The sequence below is a fragment of the Tachyglossus aculeatus genome, chromosome X1 (assembly GCF_015852505.1).
Source record: "Tachyglossus aculeatus isolate mTacAcu1 chromosome X1, mTacAcu1.pri, whole genome shotgun sequence".
Taxonomy (NCBI): domain Eukaryota; kingdom Metazoa; phylum Chordata; class Mammalia; order Monotremata; family Tachyglossidae; genus Tachyglossus; species Tachyglossus aculeatus.
In genome coordinates, this window is record NC_052101.1 from 84,295,691 (window position 1) to 84,321,228 (window position 25,538).

General features: G+C 41.8%; 1 protein-coding gene across 2 annotated transcripts in view; it reads left to right on the forward strand.

Moving 5' to 3' along the window:
* Positions 1-236: 236 nt before the first annotated feature.
* CBFB (core-binding factor subunit beta) overlaps positions 237-25,538 on the forward strand; it is a 62,506-nt gene continuing 37,204 nt past the window's right edge. For both annotated transcript variants that reach the window (XM_038740127.1, XM_038740126.1), the window contains exons 1-3: positions 237-564; positions 1,208-1,294; positions 7,700-7,816. In XM_038740127.1, the coding sequence (XP_038596055.1) occupies positions 487-564; positions 1,208-1,294; positions 7,700-7,816 (282 nt within the window). In that variant the 5' untranslated portion in view covers positions 237-486. The remainder of the gene's footprint in view (positions 565-1,207; positions 1,295-7,699; positions 7,817-25,538) is intronic.

Below are 25,538 nucleotides of genomic sequence, written 5' to 3' on the forward strand. Positions count from 1 at the left end.
GGGGGACTAGGGAGGGAGGAAGGGGGGAGCAGGAGGGGAAGTGAGGGGGGGAAAGGTGGTAGGGGAGGGAGGGGAAAAAGAGGAGGGGAGAGGAGAAGGGAGAGGGAGGGAAGAAAAGGGAGGTGGAGGGCGGAGGCAAGGGCGGAGGGATAGCGGGCGCGCGAGAGGAGAGAGGGGGGAAACAAGAGGCTGAGACAGAGGAAGTCGCAGCGGCTGCAGCAGCGAGGCGGCGCGCGAACTCAGTCAGCGCGCGGAGCAGGCTCCGGCGGCGGCGGCGGCGCCACAGACGCACACCCCGCCGGGCAGGAGCCGGGGATCAGCAGAGTAGGACAGAAGACAAAGGGAAGTGCCGCGGTCGGTGATTCCGAGCCAGCGGCGAACAGCACTCGGAGCCCGGGTCCATCCCCCCGGCAGACGGCGGACCCAGGCGCCAGGCATCTCTCTTCAGCCCCGGCCGACCCCGCCCGGCCCTTTCAGGGCGGGAAGATGCCGCGGGTCGTTCCCGACCAGAGAAGCAAGTTCGAGAACGAGGAGTTCTTCAGGAAACTGAGCCGGGAGTGCGAGGTGAGGGGTCGGCGGGCGAAGGGCTGGGAGATTGGGTGGCCCCTCGTAGGACCGAGGAAAGGGCGGGGGGCCGCCTCTCGGCCCCCGGCCCCGGAGTGGGGGCGAGGGTAGAGGGCAGGGGGTAGGCGGTTCCCGGCGTCAGGTTTCTTGAGGTTCGAGGACCCGGGCGGGTAGGAGAGAAGTTTCGGTGCCTCTTGTCAAAGTGGCCCGTCTCTTAAACTTCCTGTGAGGCGGCGGTGGCGGCGGGATCAGGAGGCCGGTGCGTCCCGTCGGATGGCATTTTCCCCCCACCTCAGCCCCAGGAAGGGAGACTCCTCGCGCCTCTCTCTCTCTCTCTCTCTCTCTCTCTCTCTCACCCCCTTCCCCCTGGCACCCAGAGCGTTCGTCGCCCCGGACGAACCCCGGCTCTTTCCCACTCCCGGGCAGATGCTGCGGAGAGCCGGGGCCGGGCGCGGTCCCGGGTGAAATTCGTTTCCCGTGGTTTTGCAGGGCCGGGGGTGGGGGTGGGGGAGAGGGTGTCAATCTCTCCCTCCATGGTGTCTGTGCCGCAGACTTAGCTTCCTCTTATCTCCGCGCAACCAGCCCAGGCGGAGAGTCTTCAAGGATTTAACTTTTGATTTTTGGCTCCTCCTGTTCTTTTCAGATTAAGTACACGGGGTTCCGAGACAGACCTCACGAAGAGAGACAGGCGAGGTTTCAAAATGCTTGCCGAGACGGGCGCTCGGAAATCGTAAGTGCTGCTTGAATGAAATCACTCCCTCTTCCCGCCAACCCCTCCCTCCCCCCTGATTCGGAGGGTTTTTACCTGTTGAGTTTGGCTTCGCTCCCGCCTCTTCGCCCCCCGCCCCAGGTTGTTTCAGAAAAGCGTACGGTTCCAACCCGGAACTCTGCAGAGCTGTGAAACCCGACTCACTTCCTACTGAGAATTCGAAAATATGAAACCAAGGTCGGAGTAGTTAGCGTTTTAACAAGGAGGACGTCTGTTTCACTGCCGCCCGCATGTTTGTTGGCATGTTTCTTGATAGGGTTTATAATCGCGCAATAAAACAATGGTGCTAATAAATTTTACTCATTAAAACGAGAAACGGCTACTGTAAGGGCCCCTGAACCAAACCGAGCTAACGACCATTTTCACTTTAGGCTCGACGAGGGGCAGGTATGTTTCCTGAGGGAAAAGGACCACTTAGGAATTCAGTCAATCATATTTATTGAGCGCCTACTGGAGGCAGAGCTCTGTACTAAGGGTTTGGGAGAGTACAATAGAATTAATAGTCATCACCAGTCCCTACCCTTAAGAAGTTTGCAGTCTAGCAGGGTTGTAGCCTTCAGGAACTCGGAATTGCTTAGAGGATTAATATGAAATATTTGGTTACCTAAGAAGAGTTTATGTCTTGCATATTAGAAGCCGCAGTTTACTAAGCAGAGGACCTTGGTAGAAATACAAGCCAGTGAAAGGGTAGGCACATGTCAGAGAGCCTGTCAAGCACCCCTGTTTTTTTAACTAATGAAACAAGTCTCTCTCCTACCTTGGGGTTCTCGTGCTCATAAAAGATAAAACTTCGGAAACAGGAGAAAAGTGTTTTCTTAGAATGTAAGTTCCTTGTGGGCAAGAAAGGTGCCTCTCTGTTTTCTATTGCCTATAGCAAATTCGACTAACCTTTGATTATCTGTGGTAGAAGTCACGGATGGCATGCCCACATGGAAAACAGTTCACTCAAGGACCCCATTTTTGGCAGTAGTTGTAGCTTTCTCTGCCACCAAACCTTTTACTGGAGCTTTTAATAAGTAGCAAAATTGATTAGCTAGTTTCGTCTTTCATTTATCCTTTGTGCCGCTTGATGGAAATAAGATGTGTGTAGCTGTCCTTCATGTTTGAAGGTGATACAGCTGACTGAATTTTTATCAGATGTGGCTGAAATCGAGGCGCAACTGACAGTCGCTTCCATATGATATACGTGTAGTTTTTTTATTGGTTTTCATACCTCGAAGATTGCCACACCATCAGGCACAGTCGTGGTTCTCTGAAGATGCCTGGTTTGAGTTTGAGTGAGGCAGGTAATTTGGGGGGCATCATTTCCAACCCCTTTACCATGATGGGGTGAGTAGTCCCTTGCTGTGTAGGGCTGCTGAATGGTGCTGTCATTAGCACTAAAGCAACTAATGCTAATTAGCACTCAGTGACATGGCAACAGAAAGGATAAAGAAGAGAAGCCAGGGGCCTGGATACTCCACCAACTGGATAATAAATCTTTGAATAATTGAGTTAACTAGATTATTTAATATTGGAGTGCTGGCAGTCAATCAATGGCCTTACATTGTAAAATGGAGTATCTTTGTCTCAGAGTTTGGAACTAATTGTGGAGATTTTGTCATATTTATTTACAAACAGGAAGGAAATGTCCATAGCTTAAATATTGGGAGTTAAGCATTAGGAATCAATTTCTTGCTAAACAAAAGATGGATTAAATGAAAGAAAATGCCTTATCTTTTATATACGCTCCTTTTGCTTATAAACGCGATGTACTAATTTAGAGTTCTTTTTTTAGATAAAAGAATTATATGCCTAAGCAAGGTACCTTTTAAAAGGAAAAACTGACTAGCTTGTATATCTGTTTAGGGGTATAGTATGTGGATTAGATATGGCCTGAGAATCCACATGGCACAACTTTTTATACCATTGTTATAAAGTGCAAATATGAAGTTGTTTAAAGCTTCAATCAGTTGTCTAAAAATCTGATCTTTATCAAATAATTGGATTGGAAATAAATTAACGTTGTCATGCCAACTTTTTCTCACCTGAAAGGATTTCCTGTATCAGATATGGGGTACAGCAAATGCAGTGTAAAATTTTAGAAGTTATGGACTGTCAAACTTGCTATTTATATTTGTGCATTCTAATGGTTATCTCCAGGCATGTTTTTATAAATTTAGTAAAATTCATTGGACAGTTTAACTCTTCTATATATCTGGCATGTAAAAAAATCATACTTTGTAAAGACGCTCAAAGACAATCTGATAAGATTACAAAATTAAATCCAGTTATTTCCACTTGATGCTTTGATTTTTCAGGATGTGTGCATTTAAGAAATCTATTTAATTTGAGCTCCCCTGGAACTTTTCAATGTTTTAACACATAGTGGATTCATAAGCAGACAGTCTATTGTACTCTTGTATACCTGTGACTGAGTTGATTTGCAAAAGAATTCTAGTTAATATGATATTTTATTAGGACAAAAATCTATCAAATCATCAAATTCTAGAATTATGGGGAGAAACATTTTTAGTCAAGTCTGTGAAATTTGTGGCAAAACTATTTGGTTTATGGAAAAAAAAAACTACCTCCATCTAGTATACTCCTGGTACAGATATGGAAGGATGTCTGATATGATTGTTCAGTTATACATGGAGGAATGTAATGTGTGAAATGACTGCAGTTGGAACTTGATCAAACATTAAAAGGACAACATGCTAAAAATGTCCTAATTTTCTAACAGAGGATATCTATTCTATTTTTCATCTTTTACAAAGGGGTGTTTGGGTTTAAAAGGACATTCTACAGTTTTGAAACCAGGAAAATGGAAAGCATATCCTTTCGAGTTGTGCATTTTCTGGACAATGAGAAGATGAGTTACTTCACAGAAACCCTGTAGACTAAATAGTTGTCAGTTTGCAACAGAAGAAAATATTTTCATTCAGCTGTGTTCTTCGAGAGTACTGTTCCATTCTATCCATCATAACCGTTTTTTTTTTGTAGGGGGAGACTGGATTTATGGGTTTAGTAAAACTGGACTCCTTAGCAAATTACAAAAATGAGATTTAATATTTTAAAGAGATTTCTGTAGGGACAGCGCAGTGTTCCAATTTTGATTTTGAAAATAAAAAGGATAAGAGAATGGTAAAACTAGAATGTTGCTGCAAATTAAGATTGAATGCCTTGATTTTAATGGGAATAAGAGGACGACAGTTCTTAGGTAGGCAAAATTATGTTTTAGGATGTAGTTTTTTTACTTCATGGAGGCTCTTACATAATCCTTTTAAACATTTTATCTCAGTTTTGGAGGTGCTTTTGTGTGTATGACAATTTACATTAAAAGCCAACATTCTGAGAATATTATGAGGGATATCAAAGTTCTGTTTGGTCTGATAAAACTACTAAAACTGCATTTCTGAAGTAGATTACATATGTGCTAGGAAGACGTCAATATCATAATGGTACTATTCCAGTATATTTTGAAGGATTGTTGTGTGGGGCAAATATGTAAAGACATGCAAATCAGCATTTTCTTATCATTTTACTACCCCCTTGCCCCACACAACCTCTTTTGCCTGAATTTATGTAACTTGAAAATAATGGGAGAAATAGACTCTAATATCTTGAAATTTAGGAAATGTATCTAGTGCAGATGGAGTCATACTTCCAGGAGACCCATAACTTTAAAGTTTTCTTGTTCATGCATAGGCAAGTTTAAACCATCTATTAGTTTAGGTTTTGCATAGTATGGACTTCTCTACGTTCTCCCCCCTATTCCTTCTGCCCTGAGAGCAAGGAGTCTGGCAAAATAATTGGCATAAAATGATGAAACCTCCTGAGGTTGGCAGCTTCACAGGGGGTGAGGTAATACAGACTGATTTGTCTTTGTATGGCCCCCATAGACTCAGACATTAGGTCTTTGAGAGGTAGTAGAGGTGACTGTTCATTAGATGCACTGAACTTGTCTTAAAGAAGCAGCGTAGCTTAGTGGATAGAGCTTGGGCCTGGGAGTCAGAAGGTCATGGCTTCTAATCCCGGCTCTGCCACAGTGGCCTTGGGGAAGTCACTTCACTTCTCTGTGCCTCAGTTCCCTCATCTGTAAAATGGGGATTAAGACTGCGAGCCCCATGCAGGACAGGGACTGTGTCTGATCCGATTTGCATGTACCCATCCCAGTGCTTAGTACAGTGCCTCGTACATAGTAAGCACTTAACAAATACCACAATTATTATTATTGTTACTATCGTGCCAGCTTCCCCACTTCACACTGCAACATGTCTGTGGCATGTAAGTGTAGATTTTAATTATCATTTGATGCAGACTGACTTTCTCTTGGATACACCTGCTTTGGCTGCCACCATAGTCTATTACTATTTAGCATTTGTTTTGACTAGAAAGCTGAAAACATTTTTCTCTAATTCTCAATGGTATTCTCTTTTGTGAATGAATTGGTTACTTTTATTGCTTTGATTCAGTTTGGAGTTTCAATACATAATACTAAAGAGATTGAAAAAAATTATTAACTCTGAAGATTCAGTACCATGCTTAGACAAGTTTTTGTTTAATGTATTCCATATTCAAATTAAAATGTTTACAAATGGGTTCTGGTAATAAACTGATTTTACAATTCTTTTAGGATAACGTCTTGTGCAATGTTGGTTTTTTGCATTTATAAAATTACTCAGTCCCTCTTGGGAAATTTGTGTTGACATTCCTTAAAAAAAAAGGAAACTCTACCATGAAATTAAATGACTTATGTTTGCTGCTTTATGGAAATCATAAAGGGCATTGGAAATAATGTAAATGGAAGGCAACCCTGTCTTAGAATGCTAGATGCCTGAAGCGTAAATGATGGAGCAAAAGTATTTTCTAAGAGGCACACATTGAGCCTGTAGTCCAGTTTTGGGAGGTGACTTGAATGTACCAAGTAACCATGTTTTTTATCCTAATGTAATTACAGTACCTGAGGAAACAGTGCTAATTTGTGTATATTGTAACTATTTTCTGCATCCTGAATTTAATAGTGAACATGTTTTATTTGAATCCTGTTTCTGTAATATTTCAATCACCTTACCATCACTAATTGCATTTTCGCAAATGTCTAATGAATGATGAGCAGAAATTTATATGGCAAAAGTGATATGAAGTGTAAAGTTTGTCAACAGTATAATCAGAGCACTACATAATGGAAATAAAGAAAGCATTTGTCTTTGCGTACTTGTATATTCCCCTTCTTTTATAAATAAGGGGAACGCTGCTGCTACTGAATCAAAATAAGGAATGTAGCTATTTAAACAACTTGTCTTGAAATGTGAGCCTTTCACATTTAGTTGAAATAGGAGTATGCTACTTAAAAGCAAATTACTCCAAAGCTTGCCTCAGTTAAGGCCAAAAATGTTCTTTACCAGTGGTCTTGAAAAAAGTTCATTGGGCAACATTTTCATTTTGATGATGGAAACTCATTGTTTTAAGGAAAATTGTTTTGGAGTTCTTTTTTTTTTTTAAGTGCTTTTCCTTATACTGATTCCAAGAAGAAGAGCAGCATAATTATCTCCATTTTAAAAATAGGGAAACAGGCACAGTGATTAGGTTGTTTAGGGTCATAGAGCATATCAGGCACTGTTGCTTTGAATACTGAGCCAGACTATCTTCTATCGCTGGTCTCTTTGAAGAATAAATATTAGGTTAATATTTTTCTCCACTTCATTCTACCTCTTCCCCTTAATACAGATCAGACACAATTTACCTTTTTGGTAGATATCCAAGAGGACAGAATTTCAACCATTGAAGTTGTCTGGGATTGGCTACATGTGGAAGCATGAAGTAATTTCTATCAGCAGACCACACTCTTTGCAAAGGGGGAATGTTCCTGTTTCTGTTGAGATACTGTCATCTCGATCGAAGAGAAAGCAAGAAAAAACAGATTTTTTTTTTTTCCAAATGCTTTATGACTAAATCCTGAGAAGGTTTTGGAACTCCCTGTCTTTGTTTCAAGTCATGGTAGCCTGCATGTTGAAAACTGTTTAGTTTTAAGCAATTTTGGCATAGCTCTATTTTTTTAATAGAAATTTTAAGTGTAGGGTTGATAGCTTCTAGCCAGAATTTCGCAATATGAGATTCTAATGTCAGCAAAAAATGATCTGAAAGAAAGTATTGATTCCATGTTGAATTTTATATCTAAGCAGCCAATGGCAAATGTCATCAAAGTGGAATCAGATGTTTGTAACTTAATACTTAAGAAAAATGATGAGTGCATGTTTTTGACTTTAAGTATTCTCTGTGCTGCTTGGCTTAAGACATAAACTGATGTAAAAATAAATGACTGCCTGCATAATTTATGTAATGTCTTGCTCCTGATCCTGTTTGTATTGATTTTTCTAAAAGGCTTTTGTGGCCACAGGAACCAATCTGTCTCTTCAGTTTTTTCCGGCCAGCTGGCAAGGGGAACAGCGACAAACACCGACCCGAGAGTATGTCGACTTAGAAAGAGAGGCAGGCAAGGTAAGAAAAAGTGCTCCAAATTTTAAGAATATTTACATTAGTAGTTAGTAATGCCATTACAGCTTATCCGATCAAATATAAGTTAAGCCTTGAAGTCTTTCTTTGTATAATTCTAGGCATATTATTTTATCACAATAAAACTTTATTACAACATTCTTACATTTACATCCATGTAGCGTTCATTTTTTTAAACTCTTGTAGTCTTTCCATAAAATAAATGTTATGTCCATATAATTTCACATTTCACATTCCTAGCTGTGCTCCTGTAAAGTTATAAGTAACTTTAACTATTTTGTTACAGTGTGTTTGAAGTATTGTAAAGATGCTATTGGAGAAATGAGTTCAGGAGGTTCTGCAGGATTATAAATGCTTTTAAAATACCATTTAAGAATATTACCCTAAAAAGTATCCCTATATAGGATAATTTCATTTGCTTTTGTTTTCATTGTTTCTGTCATGCAGAAGTAATAAGATAAGGAAGAGCTAACTCTACTTTCCAGGATTTTGGAATCTAGTAAAAGATAAAACCAGGTCACCCAGAATTGCATTTTCGTTACCAGGGAGGGGTGGGGGTGGAGGACTTGATATTTCAATATTGATTTCTTCATTTTGTTTCAGTGAATCTTAATCGTGAGAGTGATGCTCATAAAATCTGGATTTTTTTGGTGGTTAACATAACATTTTATTTTGAATAAGAGAGGCTGCATGGGAGTGCAACTGATAAAATTGATAATTTAAAATATGGTTGGAAGAATTTGATATGGTAAAATGGGTGGACAAAATTATGTAGCAAATCTTTATGCAAACCCTCCATTAAAATATTTAAATCTGGTTTGTAGGAAATTTCAAGGTATTGTCTTGGTCTTGTATCATTGGAAGGAAGACTACTCTAATTTATGTATTTACTTAGTTTTAGTTAAATAAGAATAAATCAGCCTTTAAAATGTTTTAGCTTCAGTCATCTTCCAGTTTTTGAAATGATTGATCAGTGTATCCACTCTTTGAGGCAAATCATTTATTATCAAAAATTATGAAATACAATTTTGTCATTTACATTTTATTGTAGACTATGTAGTTAAGCAGTTATTCCAGAAAAACAGTATCACTGGGTTTAATTTTACCAGGAGTTTTTTTCCTCTACTTAAAAAAATTAAATTGGCTCTTAAATTTTTTTTCTAAAAGATAATTTCTTTTGAAAAATTTGACATAAATAGTCCATTCTTGTTCAAGTAATCAAAGGAAAATAGATTTTTTTCAGAGGGAATTAAGTATTCTTTTTCAGGATTTGTTTTTAATCAGCAAAAGGATTCCCAATAAACTGCATTCTAATCATTTTTTCCTTTTAAAAAAATTTGAGTATCGTTGGTAAGTTTTTTGTGGCCTGTAACCCAAGTTGAAATTGGTTTTGTGTTTTTAATGCAAATGTTATAGATTTTCTTATTTCATACTAACAAGGGGAACAGATTTTCAGTCTCTTGGTTTTTGTATGTTAGATATGGTGGGTGGGGCTGTGGAAGACTGCTTGAAGAATTTGAATTCTTTGGGCTACCTAACACAAATATTTCTGATATTCTGATATGTCTGAAATTACAGAATGGCCATAATTCACATACATTTCTAAAATTTAATTTAAACTTCCTAGAAAATCAAAGCAGTGCTATAAGGTTTGAACTGCTTTAAGATGTCAGCAGCCCTTAATATTAATGTCACGTAATTTTCCAAGGAACTATCATTTACTCTGTGACTCTGGTTTAATGTTGCAAACTCGTTTTGCTGTTCAATTTAAGGAAGTAACTTTTGTAGCTCCCGGAACAATGAGAAAATAGATTCTTGAATAGAGTCAATTACTACATTTATGCCATTTATGCAATTTTTTAAAAATTCAGACCTATACTGCTTAATTGTATGGGAATAACCATTTCAAGCCCAGAAAAAGATGTTAACTGTATAATAATACATTCCTTACATTTTTTAACATCTTTCCTTGAAGAAAGCTCTCTTAAATATTTTTTTAAAGCATTGGAATTACTGTTTTTCAGTAATTGATGAATGTGTGTTCCAGAAATCCTTACACTTGTTTTCAAAATGTGAATACATTGACTTAACTCTTCATCTATTGCTGTCAATATTATTGGAGAACAATATCTTCACAGAAATGATGCCCTATCTGCTCTTTTCAAGCCATATACATTTTTTTGCCAAGTAGGGAGATGACTGGTTTAAGGAAATAATGCTTTGGGTAAATAGACTTCATTGTTAAATTATATAATTCAACTGTTTACCAAATAGCATCTCTTATTCACTGTATATAAATGGATATGGATTTTTTTAAAGCAGAAAAAATGAACTCGGGAAACCTTGAGCTCTAGTTAGAGTGTCTTGGCATCCAAGCTTTACAGATGTGCAAAAGCAGATATTACATAAGGTTCTTTACTGTTGTCCCCAGTCTTTAAATATGTTCCCTGCTAAAAAAATAAAATGAAATAAAGAAAAGACGCCTACCATTATATTGGTCTATAAGTAGAACCCTACTATATAGCACTTGTCATGTATTCAAATTTCAGGATATGCGCTGAAGTCTTTCTCTTGTTTTATTATCCCTAGAGTACATAAGTAATTGTAGAACTTGCCCATTATTCTCTAAAATGTTGGAATCATTTAATTATGTTTCCAGATATGACAGGATGAGTCCCATTGGGACTTTTAGGCTTCTTGGCAGAATTAAAATAAGGACAGTCAGAAACTCATGATTTTAAGTGATGTGTTTATAACCAATAATTTTTTTTATATTTGTTCAGAATTGCACCCTTCTGTCCCAGTATGTTTTTGTTTGCTTTGTTAGATTTCACCAGAACCCAGATATAAAATTAATACCTTATAGATAAACTGTAATAGTAAAAGTGGCCCAAACAGTGGCCCAAACCAGAATTCTCTATTAAGCAGCACCTTATCCAAAATTCCTGCTTAAAAGCAGGAATTGGAACTTTATCAAATGAAGGCAAGAACAGAATGTTGTAAATGAGGACTTCCCACAGAAAGCTCCTTGACTCCAGATCCCTATATGTGGAATATGGATGGAAATAACAATTTTGAGTCCAGAATAAAAATAGGTTAATTTTACAATAATAAATTCCTTAAACTTTTTTAAGCATCATTCCTCAAAGAAGCTCTCTGAAAGAGAAGCACCAAGCTAATCTCAGATATTATTCATTAGAAGAGACTGTTTCTAAGTTAGCCAGTGAACAAACATTTAGGATGTAGAAATGAAAGTTGTCTTCTCAAACTGCAGTTGGCATTTCCAAAGTACTCACAGTTGTGTTCGATCTCTGTGTTCACATTGACTCAACATTCAAATTTCTGAAGAGGGTCAAAATGCTATCTGTCATGGTTGGAAAATTACACTTGTCGGATTGCCGCTGGCTACCAGATACTTCCAGGCCCTCAGTGGTTACTGAGCAGGTAGTCAGCCAAGGGTGCCCTGTTGAGAGACGAAAAGCACAGGCTGCACTTGCAGCTCAGCTCACCTTAATCTCTTTGTGCTGGACACCTTCCCCTTTCAACAGCCGACAGGGCTGGGCTTGGAGAAGGGACTGTTGCCGCCCCTGATGTGAATATTTACTCCTGAACTGGCTGGGCATTAATGAACTTCCTTCATTTCAGTTTGCCTTTTAAAAGCTCTCAGAGTCAGAATCTCTTTCGATTGTAGTTATCATCATCATTACAAGTAAATATTAAGAATCTACTTTTAAGTTGGCAGGGTAAATTAGTCAATTGTATTTATCGAGCGCTTACTATGTGTGGAGCACTCTACTAAGCACTTGGGAGAGTGCAATATTAGACACATTCCCTTCCCACAACGAGCTTACAGTCTGTTATAAGAAGGGTATAAAGGAGTTTAGGAGCTCAGACACCCGGTTTCAGAATCAGCTGTACCCAACAATGAAATACCAGCTTCAACAAAATGCTGCAACATACCCAAACAAGCCTTTTGTGGACATTAACTCATTCCCATCTCCAGAGCCCCCTGGGCAGTTCAAAAATTTTACCAACTTGTTGTTTGTTTTTCTGTTCTGTTTTGTGGTTTGTTTCTTCTCCAACATGATTTTTTTTCTATGTTAAATTCTAGTCTTTGGATTAAAACTTTTCACAAAATGGTTTCTGATTGAAACAGGGGAACATTCCAGGTAAAAAAAAAAAAAAGCTCTCGATACACCAGAGAAGCTTGATGTAGCTCAGTTTTAAATTCTATAAATGTATTTGAGGTTTCCTGTCCCATCTTGAAGTAGCAAAGGCAAACATGAGTGACTTTAAAATCAAAACCTCAATATTCTCACTTTACACTGCCATTATGGAGCACTCTGGACCAAGTGTTGCAGGTCCCATCCTCCCATCCCATGCCAGATTGACTACAGTGAAATATTTCTGCAAAGGTCAACTAGGGGCCAGGCTTAGGGTGGCAAATTTTAAATAGCAATTTAAAGACTTCAGTGGGCCCAAGACTGCACTCACTTGTGTTCACATGCCGAGTCTTGGCAACAGCATATCTGTTACATCTAGACTCTTCACACCTTCATCCCTTCCCCTCCTCACCCTTGACTGTCATTCAGCTGACCACTCACTTTATGAACATTTTTCAAACTCTGCTAATTCTGTTTTCTAATGTCACTGAGATAATGAGGATTAATAGCTCCTCATCACAGTTCAATAACCAACATCAGTGGAATGCCTTGTGCTCCTCAGTGTAACAGTAATGACAAAACTGATTCCTGTCAATTGTCTAAAATGTATACTGAAAACTTAAATTAGGGGAAAGTGTGATCTAATGGTTAAAAGTGAAATGCAGATGTTCAGCATTCTATTTCTTGAGCTACACCAGTAACTGGCTGAGAAGACAAAATATATATCAACTCCTCTTTGTAAAGTAACAGGGTAACTTTCTATTCATACCCTGCACACCCAGATGCCTCATGGGACCAGCAGGTCATGGGGAGAATTCTAAGCACTGTATGTAAATGCAGTACTTAGCAATAAATGCAGTAACTAGCTAGGAGGGCCAGGCGCCAGATTTCCTGCCTATATAAAACTCTATTTTCTTTTTGTCTCAGGGTAGATATTAAAAATAATTGGAGCAATTTTGGTAACCATGCTTTATGATAATAGCAACTTGTTTTGGTGGTTGTTGCTTCCATTCCTCAATATAAGAAAGAGAAACCTTGCATTTAGTCAGATTGGAACCAAGAACACAATGTATTTTCAAATACTTATGGATTTCTTTGTATAGACAAAATAATTATGTGTTTTGGATACCCTATAGTATTTCAAAGCCATGTCATTTCCCCTAATTGGGGATTTCAAAGCAAAATCCACACATTTCCTGATGCTTAAAATAAATGCATTTGCCCAAATTCGATTGAGGATGTGCAGTTGTTCTGTTCTGAAGCTAAGTCCTTTTTCCTAACTTCCCCAATAATGGTGTGATTTTTTCCACATCCTCTTTGGGGAACCAAGAGGAATGTTAAGAGAGAGGGGAAGAAGATGGAGAGAAAAGAGAGTGAAGCAAAACCTGGAGATGAGAAGGGTTAAAAATGGGCGGTCAAATATGATTCAAGAAGGAAGGAAGAGAAGATGATGGGGAAAGAAAGGAGGGTGAGTGGATATATATGAGACCTCGAAGTGATGGAAAAAGAAGGAGATTTGTGGGGATGTTCCCAGTAATGCCTAGGCCAGTGCTCTTCCAAAGTAGGCCCTCAATAATTACCCTTCATGGGGATGGTTATACTATAGGGGAGGCAGTGAATTGAGTCCAATTGACATTTATATTTGCTTTGCATACAGATATATTTAGATGAAATATTTCATTTGAATTCTTTAAAAATAGAATTCCACCAAATGGCATTACAATTATGTCTTAAATTGTATTCTTTCATTTTAATTTATCCAATAATATGCCATTGTTTCTAGGTTATTCTTATTGTCTTAGTTGTCTTGTTCTAGCATGGCAAGCACGGGTAGCAAAGGAGGGGTGTTGAAGTTTTTTCTTTCACAAATTTGATGTCAGGATTGAAATTTTTTAAAAAAGAGATTGAATTCTAACTGTTCACGTATCTAAGTTAATTCTAATTAATGTTTTGGTGCAAGTTCTTTCTGATATTTTATATATTGAAAAATCTATCCCCAAATTAACGTGATCAAGTTTTTTCATTAGGTGGGATGATCTGCCCTGCTGCCCCCCAGAATGATTTTGCTATCGGGCAGGGTGGCAGCTGCATTGGGGAGTTGAGAGGTGGTAGTTAGCAGCTTCAGGAGGGGGCAAGTGCAGTGAAAACCTCCTCAAAGACAGTCCCCGAGATTAGTAGAAGCCGCAGCATTTCATTCATTCATTCAATCGTATTTATTGAGCGTTTACTGTGTGCAGAGCACTGTACTAAGCGCTTGGGAACTACAAGTTGGCAACATATAGAGACGGTCCCTACCCAACAGTGGGCTCACAGTCTAGAAGGGGCAGATAGACAACAAAACAAAACATACTAACAAAATAAAATAAATATGTACAAATAAAATAAATAAATACGTACAAACATATATGCATATATACAGGTGCTGTGGGGAGGGGAAGGAGGTAGCGTGGGGGGGATGGGGGAAGGGGAGAGGAAGGAGGGGGCTCAGTCTGGGAAGGCCTCCTGGAGGAGGTGAGCTCTCAATAGGGCTTTGAAGGGAGGAAGAGAGCAGCAAGCATATTTGTGGTGGGAGAAGCTACATGGCATCGGCTGCAATTCCCCCTTATTTACAAACTCTTCTGAACTTCTTGCTGCCTGCCTTTGGAGCTTCTAGTTATAGGAGGTGCTGCTCTCCCCATCACCATTGAGGTTATAATCCAGGTGGATGGCTAATCTGCAGGGGAGTGCATATTGGTGTGGAGCAGAGTGTCAGGGGGAGAAGGAGGTATGTGCTGGTGTGGAGCTGTTGCCCGCCAACTGTCTATCCATTTATCCTTCCTTGTGGCACTTGATCACCTCCCTAGTATTTTAGTGCCTATTATGTGCAGAACATTGCATCAAGCAATCATATTTATTGAGGGATTACTGTATGCAGAGCATTGTATTAAGTTCTTGGGAGAGTAGAATATAATAGTTACATGTTCCTTACCCACCAAGGAGCTTACAGTCTAGAGGACTAGAGGATTGCTAAAGCTTACAGTCTAGAGGATTGTACTAGACACTTGGGAGAATACAATAAATGTAAAAGCCATAGTTCCTGCCTTTGAGCAGCTTGCAATCTTTAATGGGGAAAATAAGCAGACATAAATGGCAAATAAAGTGGGAGCAGGAGAAAAAAATGTAAATTCATTCATTCAATCGTATTTATTGAGCGCTTACTGTGTGCAAAGCACTTTACTAAGCGCTTGGAAAGTACAGTTCGACAACAGATAGAGACAATCCCTACCCAACAACGGGCTTACAGTCTAGAAGGGGGGGAGACAGACAACAACACAAAACAAGTAGACAGGCATCAATAGCATAAAAATAAATCAATAGAATTATCAATATATACACATCATAAATAAATAAAATAAATAGAATAATAAGTATGTCCATATATACATACACAAGTGCTGTGGGGCAGGGAGGGCGGTATAGCGGGGTGGGGGGGAATAGGGGTGATGGGGAGGGGAGGAAGAGCAAAGGAAAAGGGGGATTCAGTCTAGGAAGGCTTCCTGGAGGAGGTGAGCTTTGAGGACCTGGGCCTTTATCATGACCTCTGCAGCTTTGGCCTCAGCCATTCTCCTCTCTCACTGGTGTGTCAAACCACCCATTCCCAGCAACACACCTGTCACTTCACTCCCAGTCAATTCAGGCCCACACAATCTCAACCCATCCCCTGCACAATGTGGTCAACAAAATAGTGATTTTGCTCTCTTGAGGGCAAACTCTCCTTCCTCACCCAGTCACTGCTCCTCGTCACCTCCACCAAAACCTGGCTCCCTCCCTCTCTCAAGCAATCACCTGTATTAAGTGCTTAAACGTGTGTACTGTACTAAGCACCTGGAAGACTATGATACAACGGAATTGGCAGAAACGTTCTCTGCCCCCATGAGAAGCAGCGTGGCTCAGTGGAAAGAGCCCGAGCTTTGGAGACAGAGGTCATGGATTCATTCATTCATTCAATCGTATCTATTGAGCACTTACTGTGTGCAGAGGACTGTACTAAGCGCTTGGGAAGTACAAGTTGGCAACATCTAGAGACGGTCCCTACCCAACAGCGGGCTCACAGTTTAGAAGGGGGATTCACATCCTAGCTCCGCCACTTGTTAGCTGTGTGACTTTGGGCAAGTCACTTGACTTCTCTGTGTCTCAGTTCCCTCAACTGTAAAATGGGGATGAAGACTGTGAGCCCCACGTGGGACAACCTTGACTACCTTGTATCCCCCCCAGCGCTTAGAACAGTGCTTTGCACATAGTAACTGCTTAATAAATGCCATTATTATTATTATGTCACAGTCAGCACTTAGAACAGTGCTTTGCACGTAGTAAGCAGCGTGGCTCAGTGAAAAGAGCCCTGGCTTTGGAGTCAGAGGTTATGGGTTCAAATCCCGGATCCGCCATCTGTCAGCTGGGTGACCTCGGGCAAGTCACTTAACCTCTCTGGGCCTCAGTTACCTCATCTGTAAAATGGGGATTAAAACTGTGAGCCCCCCATGGGACAACCTGATCACCCTGTAACCCCCCCAGCGCTTAGAACAATGCTTTGCACATAGTAAACGTTTTATAAATGCCATTATTATTATTATTATTAAGTGCTTAATAAATGCCATCATAAATACAACTGCTGGTAGCCTAGTGGCCAGATTATGGGAAAATAAATAAAGGGAGCACAAAAAACAATATATATAAGTACTTGGGATGACTCTGGTGTTGACATGAATGGGTCAGTGGAAATTAAGTGGGGAATGTCCCCTGGCGGAGGTGGGTTTTCAGGTGAGCTTGGACCATGGAAAACTCTCGCCCCTTCCCTCCTCTTCTCCTTGACTTCCATCTTCAACTGCTCATTCTCCACTGGTTCCTTCCCCTCTGCCTTCAAACATGCCCACGTCTCCCCCGTCCTAAAAAAACCCTCTCTTGACCCCACTGCCCCTTCTAGTTATCACCCTATCTCCCGCCTACCCTTCCTTTCCAAACTCCTAGAACGAGTCATCTACACTCACTGCCTCAAATTCCTAAACTCCAACTCTCTCCTAGACCCCCTCCAATCTGGCTTCCGTACCCTCCACTCCACCAAAACTGCCATCTCAAAGATCACCAATGACCTCCTTCTAGCCAAATCCAATGGCTCCTACTCTATCCTAATCCTTCTCAACTTCTCAGCTGCCTTCGACACTGTGGACCACCCCCTTCACCTCAACAAGCTATCCAACTTTGGCTTCACATACTCCGTCCTCTCCTGGTTCTCCTCTTATCTCTCCAGGCGTTCATTCTCAGTCTCCTTTGTGGACTCCTCCTCCCCATCCCATCCCCTTACTGTAGGGGTTCCTCAAGGGTCAGTTCTTGGTCCCCTTCTGTTCTCTATATACACTCACTCCCTTGGTGAATTCATTTGCTCCCATGGCTCCAACTATCATCTCTATGCTGATGACACCCAAATCTACATCTCTGCCCCTGCTCTCTCTCCCTCCCTGCCTCCAGGCTCATATCTCCTTCTGCCTTCAGGACATCTCCATCTGGATGTCTGCCTGCCATCTAAAACTTAACATGTCCAAGACTGAGCTCCTTATGTTCCCTCCCAAACCCTGTCCTCTCCCTGACTTTCCCGTCACTGTAGATGGCACTACCATCCTTCCTGTCTCACAAGCCCGCAACCTTGGTGTCATCCTTGACTCCATTCTCTCATTCACCCCACACATCCAATCCATCACCAAAACCTACCGGTCTCACCTCCACAGCATCGCCAAGATCCTCCCTTTCCTCTCCATCCAAACTGCTACCCTGCTGGTTCAATCTCATCCTATCCCGATTGGATTAGTGCATCAGCCTCCTTTCTGATCTCCCATCCTCCTGTCTCTCCCCACTTCAGTCTATACTTCACTCTGCTGCCCGGATTATCTTTGTAGAGAAACGCTCTAGGCATGTCACTCCCCTCCTCAAAAATCTCCAGTGATTGCCTGTCAACCTTCGAATGAAGCAAAAACTCCTCACTCTCTGCTTCAAGGCTCTCCATCACCTCGTCCCCTCCTACTTCACCTCCCTTCTCTCCTTCTACAACCTAGCCCATACACTCCGCTCCTCTGCCGCTAACCTCCTCACTGTGCCTCGTTCTCACCTGTCCCATCATCGACTCCTGGCCTACATCCTTCCTCTGGCCTGGAATGCCCTCCCTCCACACATCCGCCAAATTAGCTCTCTTCCTCCCTTCAAAGCCCTACTGAGAGCTCACCTCCTCCAGGAGGCTTTCTCAGACTGAGCCCCCCCTTTTTCCTCTCCTCCTCCCCTCCCCATCGCACCCCCTCCCTCCCTCTGCCCTATCCCCTTCCCCTTCCTACAGCACTTGTATATATTTCTACATATTTATTACTCTATTTTATTTGTACATATTTACTATATTTTATTAATGATGTGTATATAGCTTTAATTCTATTTATTTTGATGGTATTGACACCTATCTACTTCTTTTGTTTTGTTGTCTGTCTCCCCCTTCTAGATTGTGAGCCTGTTGTTGGGTAGGGACCGTCTCTATATGTTGCTGATTTGTACTTCCCAAGGGCTTAGTACATTGCTCTGCACACAGTAAGTGCTCAATAAATATGAATGAATGAAGGACTGTGATCTGATGGATTTGAAGGAGGAGAGAGTTTCAGGCAAGGAGCGCATAAACGATGGGTAGGAGACAGAAGAGTGGAGAGTGAGCCACAGTAAGAATGTTTAGGAGGAGCAAAGAGTGTAAGCTGGGCTGAAGCAGGTGAAGAGGCTGAATATGTAAAGAAAGAGCTGTCGGAGAGCCTTGAAGCCAATAGTAAGGAACTTCTGTTTGTCGTGGTAATGGCTAGCCAGGGAGTCTTTTGAGGAGCAGAGTGATGTGTTCTGAAAAAAGCTTTAGGAAGATGACCTGGAAGCAGAGTGCCTCAATTAGTAGTATTTTTTTTTGAGCACTTACCTTGTGCAGAGCACTTTACTAAGCACTTGGAAAAATGCCATACAGTAGTTGGTAGGCACAATCCCTGACCACAAGGAGCTTAGTCTATGGGGGGAGACAGACATTAAAATAAATTACAGATAGGCGAAATAATAGAATATAAGGATATGTACATAAGTGCTGGGTTGAGTAACAGAGTGCCTAAAGGGTACGTAGCCAAGTGCATAGGCACTACAGAGGAGAGGGGGAGAATAGGGGAAATGAGGACTTAGGGAAGACCTCTTGAAGGAGATGTGATTTTAGGAGGGTTTTGAAGGTGGGAAGAGAAGCGGTTTGTTGTCTGTCGAATATGAAGGGGGAGGGAGCTCTAGGCCCAAGGGAGGATGTGGGCAAAGGGTCGGCAATGGGGTAGATGAGATGGGGGAATAGAAAGTAGGTTGGCGGTAGAGGAACAGATTGTACGGATTGGGTTGTAGTAGAAGATCATTGAGCTAAGGTAGGAGGGAGTGGGCTGATTGAGTGCATTAAAGCCAATGGTAAGGGGTTTCTGTTTGATGTGGGGGTGGATGGGCAACCAGGGAAGTAGTGTGACCTAATGGATAAAGCACGGGCCTGGGAGCCAGAGGGCCTGGGAGCCAGAGGACCTGGGTTCTAATCCCAGCTCCACCACTTGCCAGCTCTGTGACCTAGGGCATGTCACTTAACTTCTCTGTGCCTCACTTTCCTCAACAGCAAAATGAGGATTCAATACTTGTTCTCCTATTTACACTGTGAGCTCCTGTGGGACAAGGATTGAGTTCAACCTGAATAACTTGTGTGTACACCAGTGTTTAGAACAGTGTTTGACACATAATAAGCGCTTAACAAATACCATACAACACTCCAGAACAAACAAAAAGAAAACCAACTGGAGGTTTTTGAGGAGTGGAGAACTATGAACTGAATGCTTTTTTGGAAGAATGATCTGGGCAACAGAGTGATGTGTGAACTGCAGAGGGGAGAGACAGGAAGCAAGGAGGTCTGTGAGGAGGCTGATGAAGTAGTCAAGGCAGAAAATAAGTGCTTGGATCAGGTTGGTAGCGTTTTGCATGGAGAGGAAAAGGTGGATTCTAGAGATAATAAGAATGGTAATTTTTAAGCGCTTACTATGTGCCAAGCACTGTTTTAAGCGCTGAAGTAGATACAAGATAAGCAGGTTGTCCCACATAGGTCTCACAGTTTAAATCCCCATTTTACAAATGAGGTAACTGAGGCTCAGAGAAGTAAGTGGCTTGCCCAAGGCACTCAGCAGACAAGTGGTGGAGCAGGGATTAGAACCCATGTCCTCTGACTCCCAAGCCCGTGCTGTTTCCACTAAGCCACGCTGCTTCTCTATGTTGTGAAGATAGAATCAAAGTGGAGGTAGCAAGTGTAGACAACTTGCTTAATAGTAATAATAATAATTATGGTATGTGTTAAGTGCTTACTATGTGCCAAGCACTGTTCTAAGCACTGGGGTAGACACAAGGTCAGCAGGTTGTCCCACATGGGGCTCACAGTCTTAATCCCCATTTTCAAGATGAGGGAACTGAGGCACAGAGAAGCTAAGTGACTTGCCCAAAGTCACACATCTGACAAGTGGAAGAGCTGGGATTAGAACCCACGACCTCTGGCTCCCAAGCCTGGGGTCTTTCCACTAAGCCACGCTGCTTCTCAAGGTTTTTAAGCCACACTACTTAAGGTTTTTGGAGTGTTATAGATTGAAGAGGGGAGAATCTGGAGACAGGGATATCAGTGTAGAGGCAAATGTCTTGTACTTGGGAGGTGATGAAATCTTGAACTAAGGGTGGTACACTTGGAGAAGGGGAAAATTTGAGACCTATTGTGGGGGGAAAATCTCACAGATTTAATGACAGGTAAAAGACAGATAGGAATCAAAAGTAACTCTAAGCTTCTGGAACAGGAGCAAATGGTAGTGGTTAAGTGAGGAGAGTGGGTTTTACAGGGAAGGTGAGTTCATATTGAGTTGAAAATGCTTTCCAGACATGGATATCCATGCGCAGAGCTCCTGCAGGCAAGAGAAAATGTGAGAGAAGGCAAGAGATTGGGGCTGGTGATGTAGATTTGGGGGTCATTCATATAGAGTTGATAGCTGAAGCTGTTTGAGCCTATGAACTCCCCTGAATAGGGGATTTAGAACAAAGCCTTGTAGGACACCTGCAGTTATATAGGGTGAGATAGGGAAGAAGAGGTTGCGGAGAAGTAGGAAGAGAACCAGATGAGTACCTCTGTTTACAAAACCAAAGATGGAGAACATTTCTAGACGAAGGGAGTATCAAAGGCAGCTCAGAATTGATACTTTCCTAATTTGGTTCCTTATGCCTTTTTGCCCCCTGTTCACTAGAAGTTCAGCACTGTCTCACTTTGTACTTCAAATAAACGTGGTCACTTTATTGGAAAAAAAGGGCTTCATGTTTGAGGATCCTGTTTTTTGTCTTCCCCTCCATTCCCCTCCACACAATTTCCAGGATCTGCCACTTTTTCTCCATCCATCGAAATAGCCACCACAATGGTATCTATCATATTCCAGCTTGATTACTGCATCAGCCTCCTCACAGGTCTTCTTGCCTCAAGTCCATTCTTCACTCTGCTGCCTGGATCATTTTTCTAACATGTTATTCATGCATCTCTCCATTCCTCAAAAATCCACATCAAGCAAAAACTCCTAATTATTGATTGGCCGTTAAGGCACTCAGTCAGCTCTTTCTCCTACTTATCCACTCTCTACACCCCTGCTTGCACTCTTTATTGCTGTCAAATTAATCTAGTCACTGTGCCTTGTTCTTCCCAGCTGTCCTCTTGCTCATGCCCTCCCCCATGCCTGAAATTTACCTTCACCTTCAAATTTGACAGACTGTGCCCCATTTCCAAAGTCCTTCTGAAATTGTATGTCCTCCAGGACACCTTCCCTGATTGATTTCTAATCTCCTGTTTTCATATCCCTCCCCACCCCCACTGCCTTTTCTGCACTTCTAACCACTCACAACCACCTAAAGCAGTTTTATACATATCTTAAATACTCTATTACTAAAAGTGCATCCCCTTTTCCTTCTTCCTCTATCTACAGTTGATTTTGGGGCCTGTCTCCCCTGCTAGTCTGTATATTCCTTAAGGGCAGGAATCACACCTACTAATTCTTTCAAACATTCCCAAGCACTTAACACAGTGCTCTTCACACACAGGTGCTCAAAAAATACTGTTGTGTGGTTGAAAACCCATTTACATTGCATCCCAGTCAGACACCTTTATTGAGCTAGCCACATGGTCACTTAGGTTTGTTTTAATTAAAAAATGTGTGAGTACAGACCAGACCAGCCTTAGACTAGAAGTGCATTCCCTTGCATTTAAAAAAAAAAATGAGCATCATTCGATAGTATTTATTTGATGTCTACAGTATGCAGTGTGGAAAACTGGACACTAGAGAAGTAGTTTGACCTAGTGGATAGAGCTCAGGTTTGAGAGTCAAAAGGTCCTGGGTTCTAATCCTGCCTCTGTTACTTGTCTGCTCTGTGACCGTGGGCAAGCCAGTCAACTTCTCTATGCCTCAGAGAAGTAAAATGGGGATTATGACTGTGAGCCCTATGTGGAACTGTGTTTAACCTGATTAGCTTATATCTACCCCGGTGCTTAGTACACCACCTGGCACATTGTAAACACTTAACAAAAACCATATTTAATAAAAAAAAAACTTGTGTGAGTGCAGTAAAAGTAACTTCTATTAGTCCATTGTAAATTAGCTTAATGATTTGGGGACACGGGTCTTTATGCCAGGGACTTTTAGGTACTGTCATGGGTAGTTTGAGTTTAAGTGTTTTTATGATAGTGGTATTTATAAAATGAGGGGTGTGAGATTAGTATTTTTTAATTTTAAAAGTCAATTAAATTGCTCAAATGCTATTTCCTTATTTTTATATGGATTCAAAATCTGATGTGACGGAGGATCAAAGATAAACAGGTATTCACTTCATGTATGTAACTCAGAATTTGTCCTTTTTAGTTAATCAGTATTTACTGTACGCCATTTTAAAGAAGTATGCTACACTTTGTTTTTTTTGCTTCCTTTCCATCAATCTGTCAAATACCTCACAGGTGAGTGAATGCAAAATATCTAAGCTGAAATCTACAAGTACTTCTGGTATAATGAATAGTAACAGGATTCTTTTAGTCTTTATTTATTTGGTTTTCTCCCACATTTTGTGGCTCTTCTTTTCCCAGAGCCTTTACAGGAACTTGCCTGCTGGATCTTTGTCCCAGAATAAATATTGTTTCTGTCTATATACCACCCACAATTTGGCAAGGTATGATAGGACTCCTTGGATGTTAGCCCTGGGAAATGATTGTTCAGAGTTGGCCGGTCCCATTCCCTCTTTCTCCCCTCCCCAACATTCCAATCACTGAAATCAAAAATATCTGCTCCAAAGTTTCAACTGTAAGGGTCTCCCCAAGAGTAAGGCAGCTATGGTCAACAGTATCCACATTAGACCTAGTTTTTATTTGTATTCTGATTTCAAGTACTATATTGAACTGCTGTACTATGGGCTTTGGGGATTTTTTTGAGGGGGTGGTCAAGTATTGATCAGTGAGAATATTTGTTGAGAATAGCAACATTCAGTTGACAATCTTGGAGAGTGTCTCATTTGCTTTACAGTAGGAGCATACTGAACTAACAAAACACCCGTGCTGTGTACCGATGTAATACCCATTTGGATGTAGACATACAGTCACTAAAACAGTCAGAGATCCCTTGCTGACGCAGACGTGTGCAGACCTCCCCCATAGATGTCCAGACCCAGACTAGCAGGGAAGGGGAATGGAAGCACTGAATGGAGGAGGATCAGAGGGTAGGACATAGAAAAGTGGGGAAAGCACAGAATGAACGCAGTGAGGAAGTGTGAAATGGGGAATGCTCTGTGGAGAAAGGGCTTGCAAGACTTGGAGGGGATTTGGGAGAGGGTGGTATTTAATAATAATTGTGGCATTTATTCAGAACTTACTCTATGCCAAGTTCTGTACTAAGCACTGGGGTAGATAAAGTGCAGTCAGATTAGACACAGGCCCTGTCCCACATGGGGCTCAAGTGTAAGACAGGAGGAGAGAACAGGTATTTTATCCCCATTTTACAGATGAGGAAACAGGTAGAGAGAAGTTAAGTGACTTGCCCAAGGTCACAGGACAGACAAGTGCCAGAGCCAGGATTAGACCCAACTCCCCTGATTCCCAAGCCCATCCTCTTCCCAAAGAAGGTTTTGTAGGGGATAGGATCAAGGGAGTGGGTGACTCGGAGGTGGTTTGAAGGGGTGGGGGGATCAGAGCACCAGTCAGAGGAGAGGAGGGATAAGGACTTGCATGGGAGGAAAGAAACCCGAAGAAAGGATGAGGGGTGACCACTTTTCAATTTGAGCATAGGGTGAGGCCTGAGTGGAAGGTAGGAGAAGAGGGGAGAGAGGAAGAGGAAAGCAAAGGTCTTACCAGTTTTTCCTCCACTGCTGCTTTTGAGCCTTGTTGAGGGCAGGGGCTGGGCACAGATGATTTGAAGAAGGAATGGAGCTGTATGCCTTGCTTTTTTTTTCTTTTTTCTTTTTAAATAAATGCTGTCTGTTAAGCACTTACTATGTGCCAGGCACTGTTCTAAGTGCAGGGGTAGATACAGAGAAATCAGGTTGGACACAGTCTTTGTTCCACATGGGGCTCACAGTTTTAATCCCCATTTTACAGCTGAGGTAACTGAGTCACAGAGAAGTGATGTGATTGCCCAAGGTCACACAGCAAACAAGTGGCAGAGCCCGGGATTAGAACCCAGGTCCTTCTGACTCCTAAGCCCGTGCTCTGTCCACTAGGTCACGCTGCTTTCCAATGTGCCCCCGGTCTTTAGCAGCTCTGGCTTAGCTAGCCTGTTTTTGGCACTGCCGCTTTTTGCTGTTGCCAGTGGGCCTGAAGTGGGGCAGCTCACCCCCTTGGGAATGATGCAAAGGATGGGTCACCGCTTCAGGTCCTGGGGACGTGCTGTACCAGCAGAGGGCAGGAAATAGAACCACCATGCTGGCTCCACCTCTGGCCCCTTTACATCTTGGGTCCATGGTGGTCAGGCTATCCCAAAAAGCTGTGGTCACCCATGTCTCTGACTCTGCTGCCTCCAGGGTCATTAGCGGCGAGGCTGAGCTCAAGCATGCACAATGCTGCTTTTTTTCACTCCTCTGCTGGGCCATGCTCCTCCACAGCAGCTCTGGGAGGATGCACACTGTGCATACCCTTTCAGAGCACCAGCAGCAGTCCCCCCCCACCCCCCATGGCAGCTAGCTTGCCATCAGCCATGCTAACCAACCCCAACCATTGGCACCGAGCACTTCAACTAAATGCAGTCCGGTTGCTGTCTCCCAGTAAGTTACAAGTCCATTGCCCTTTTTGTAAATATCTCCATAATGTAAATGGAGAAAATAAGATTTACCCAGCTGAGTTCTAGTTTTTCTATTTACTCTTTATTGCCCTTATAGAAAGCTGTTCCTGTCATTTACTATAATTAAAAAGTCTAAATCGAACAGATCTAAAGTACCTTTCAAAT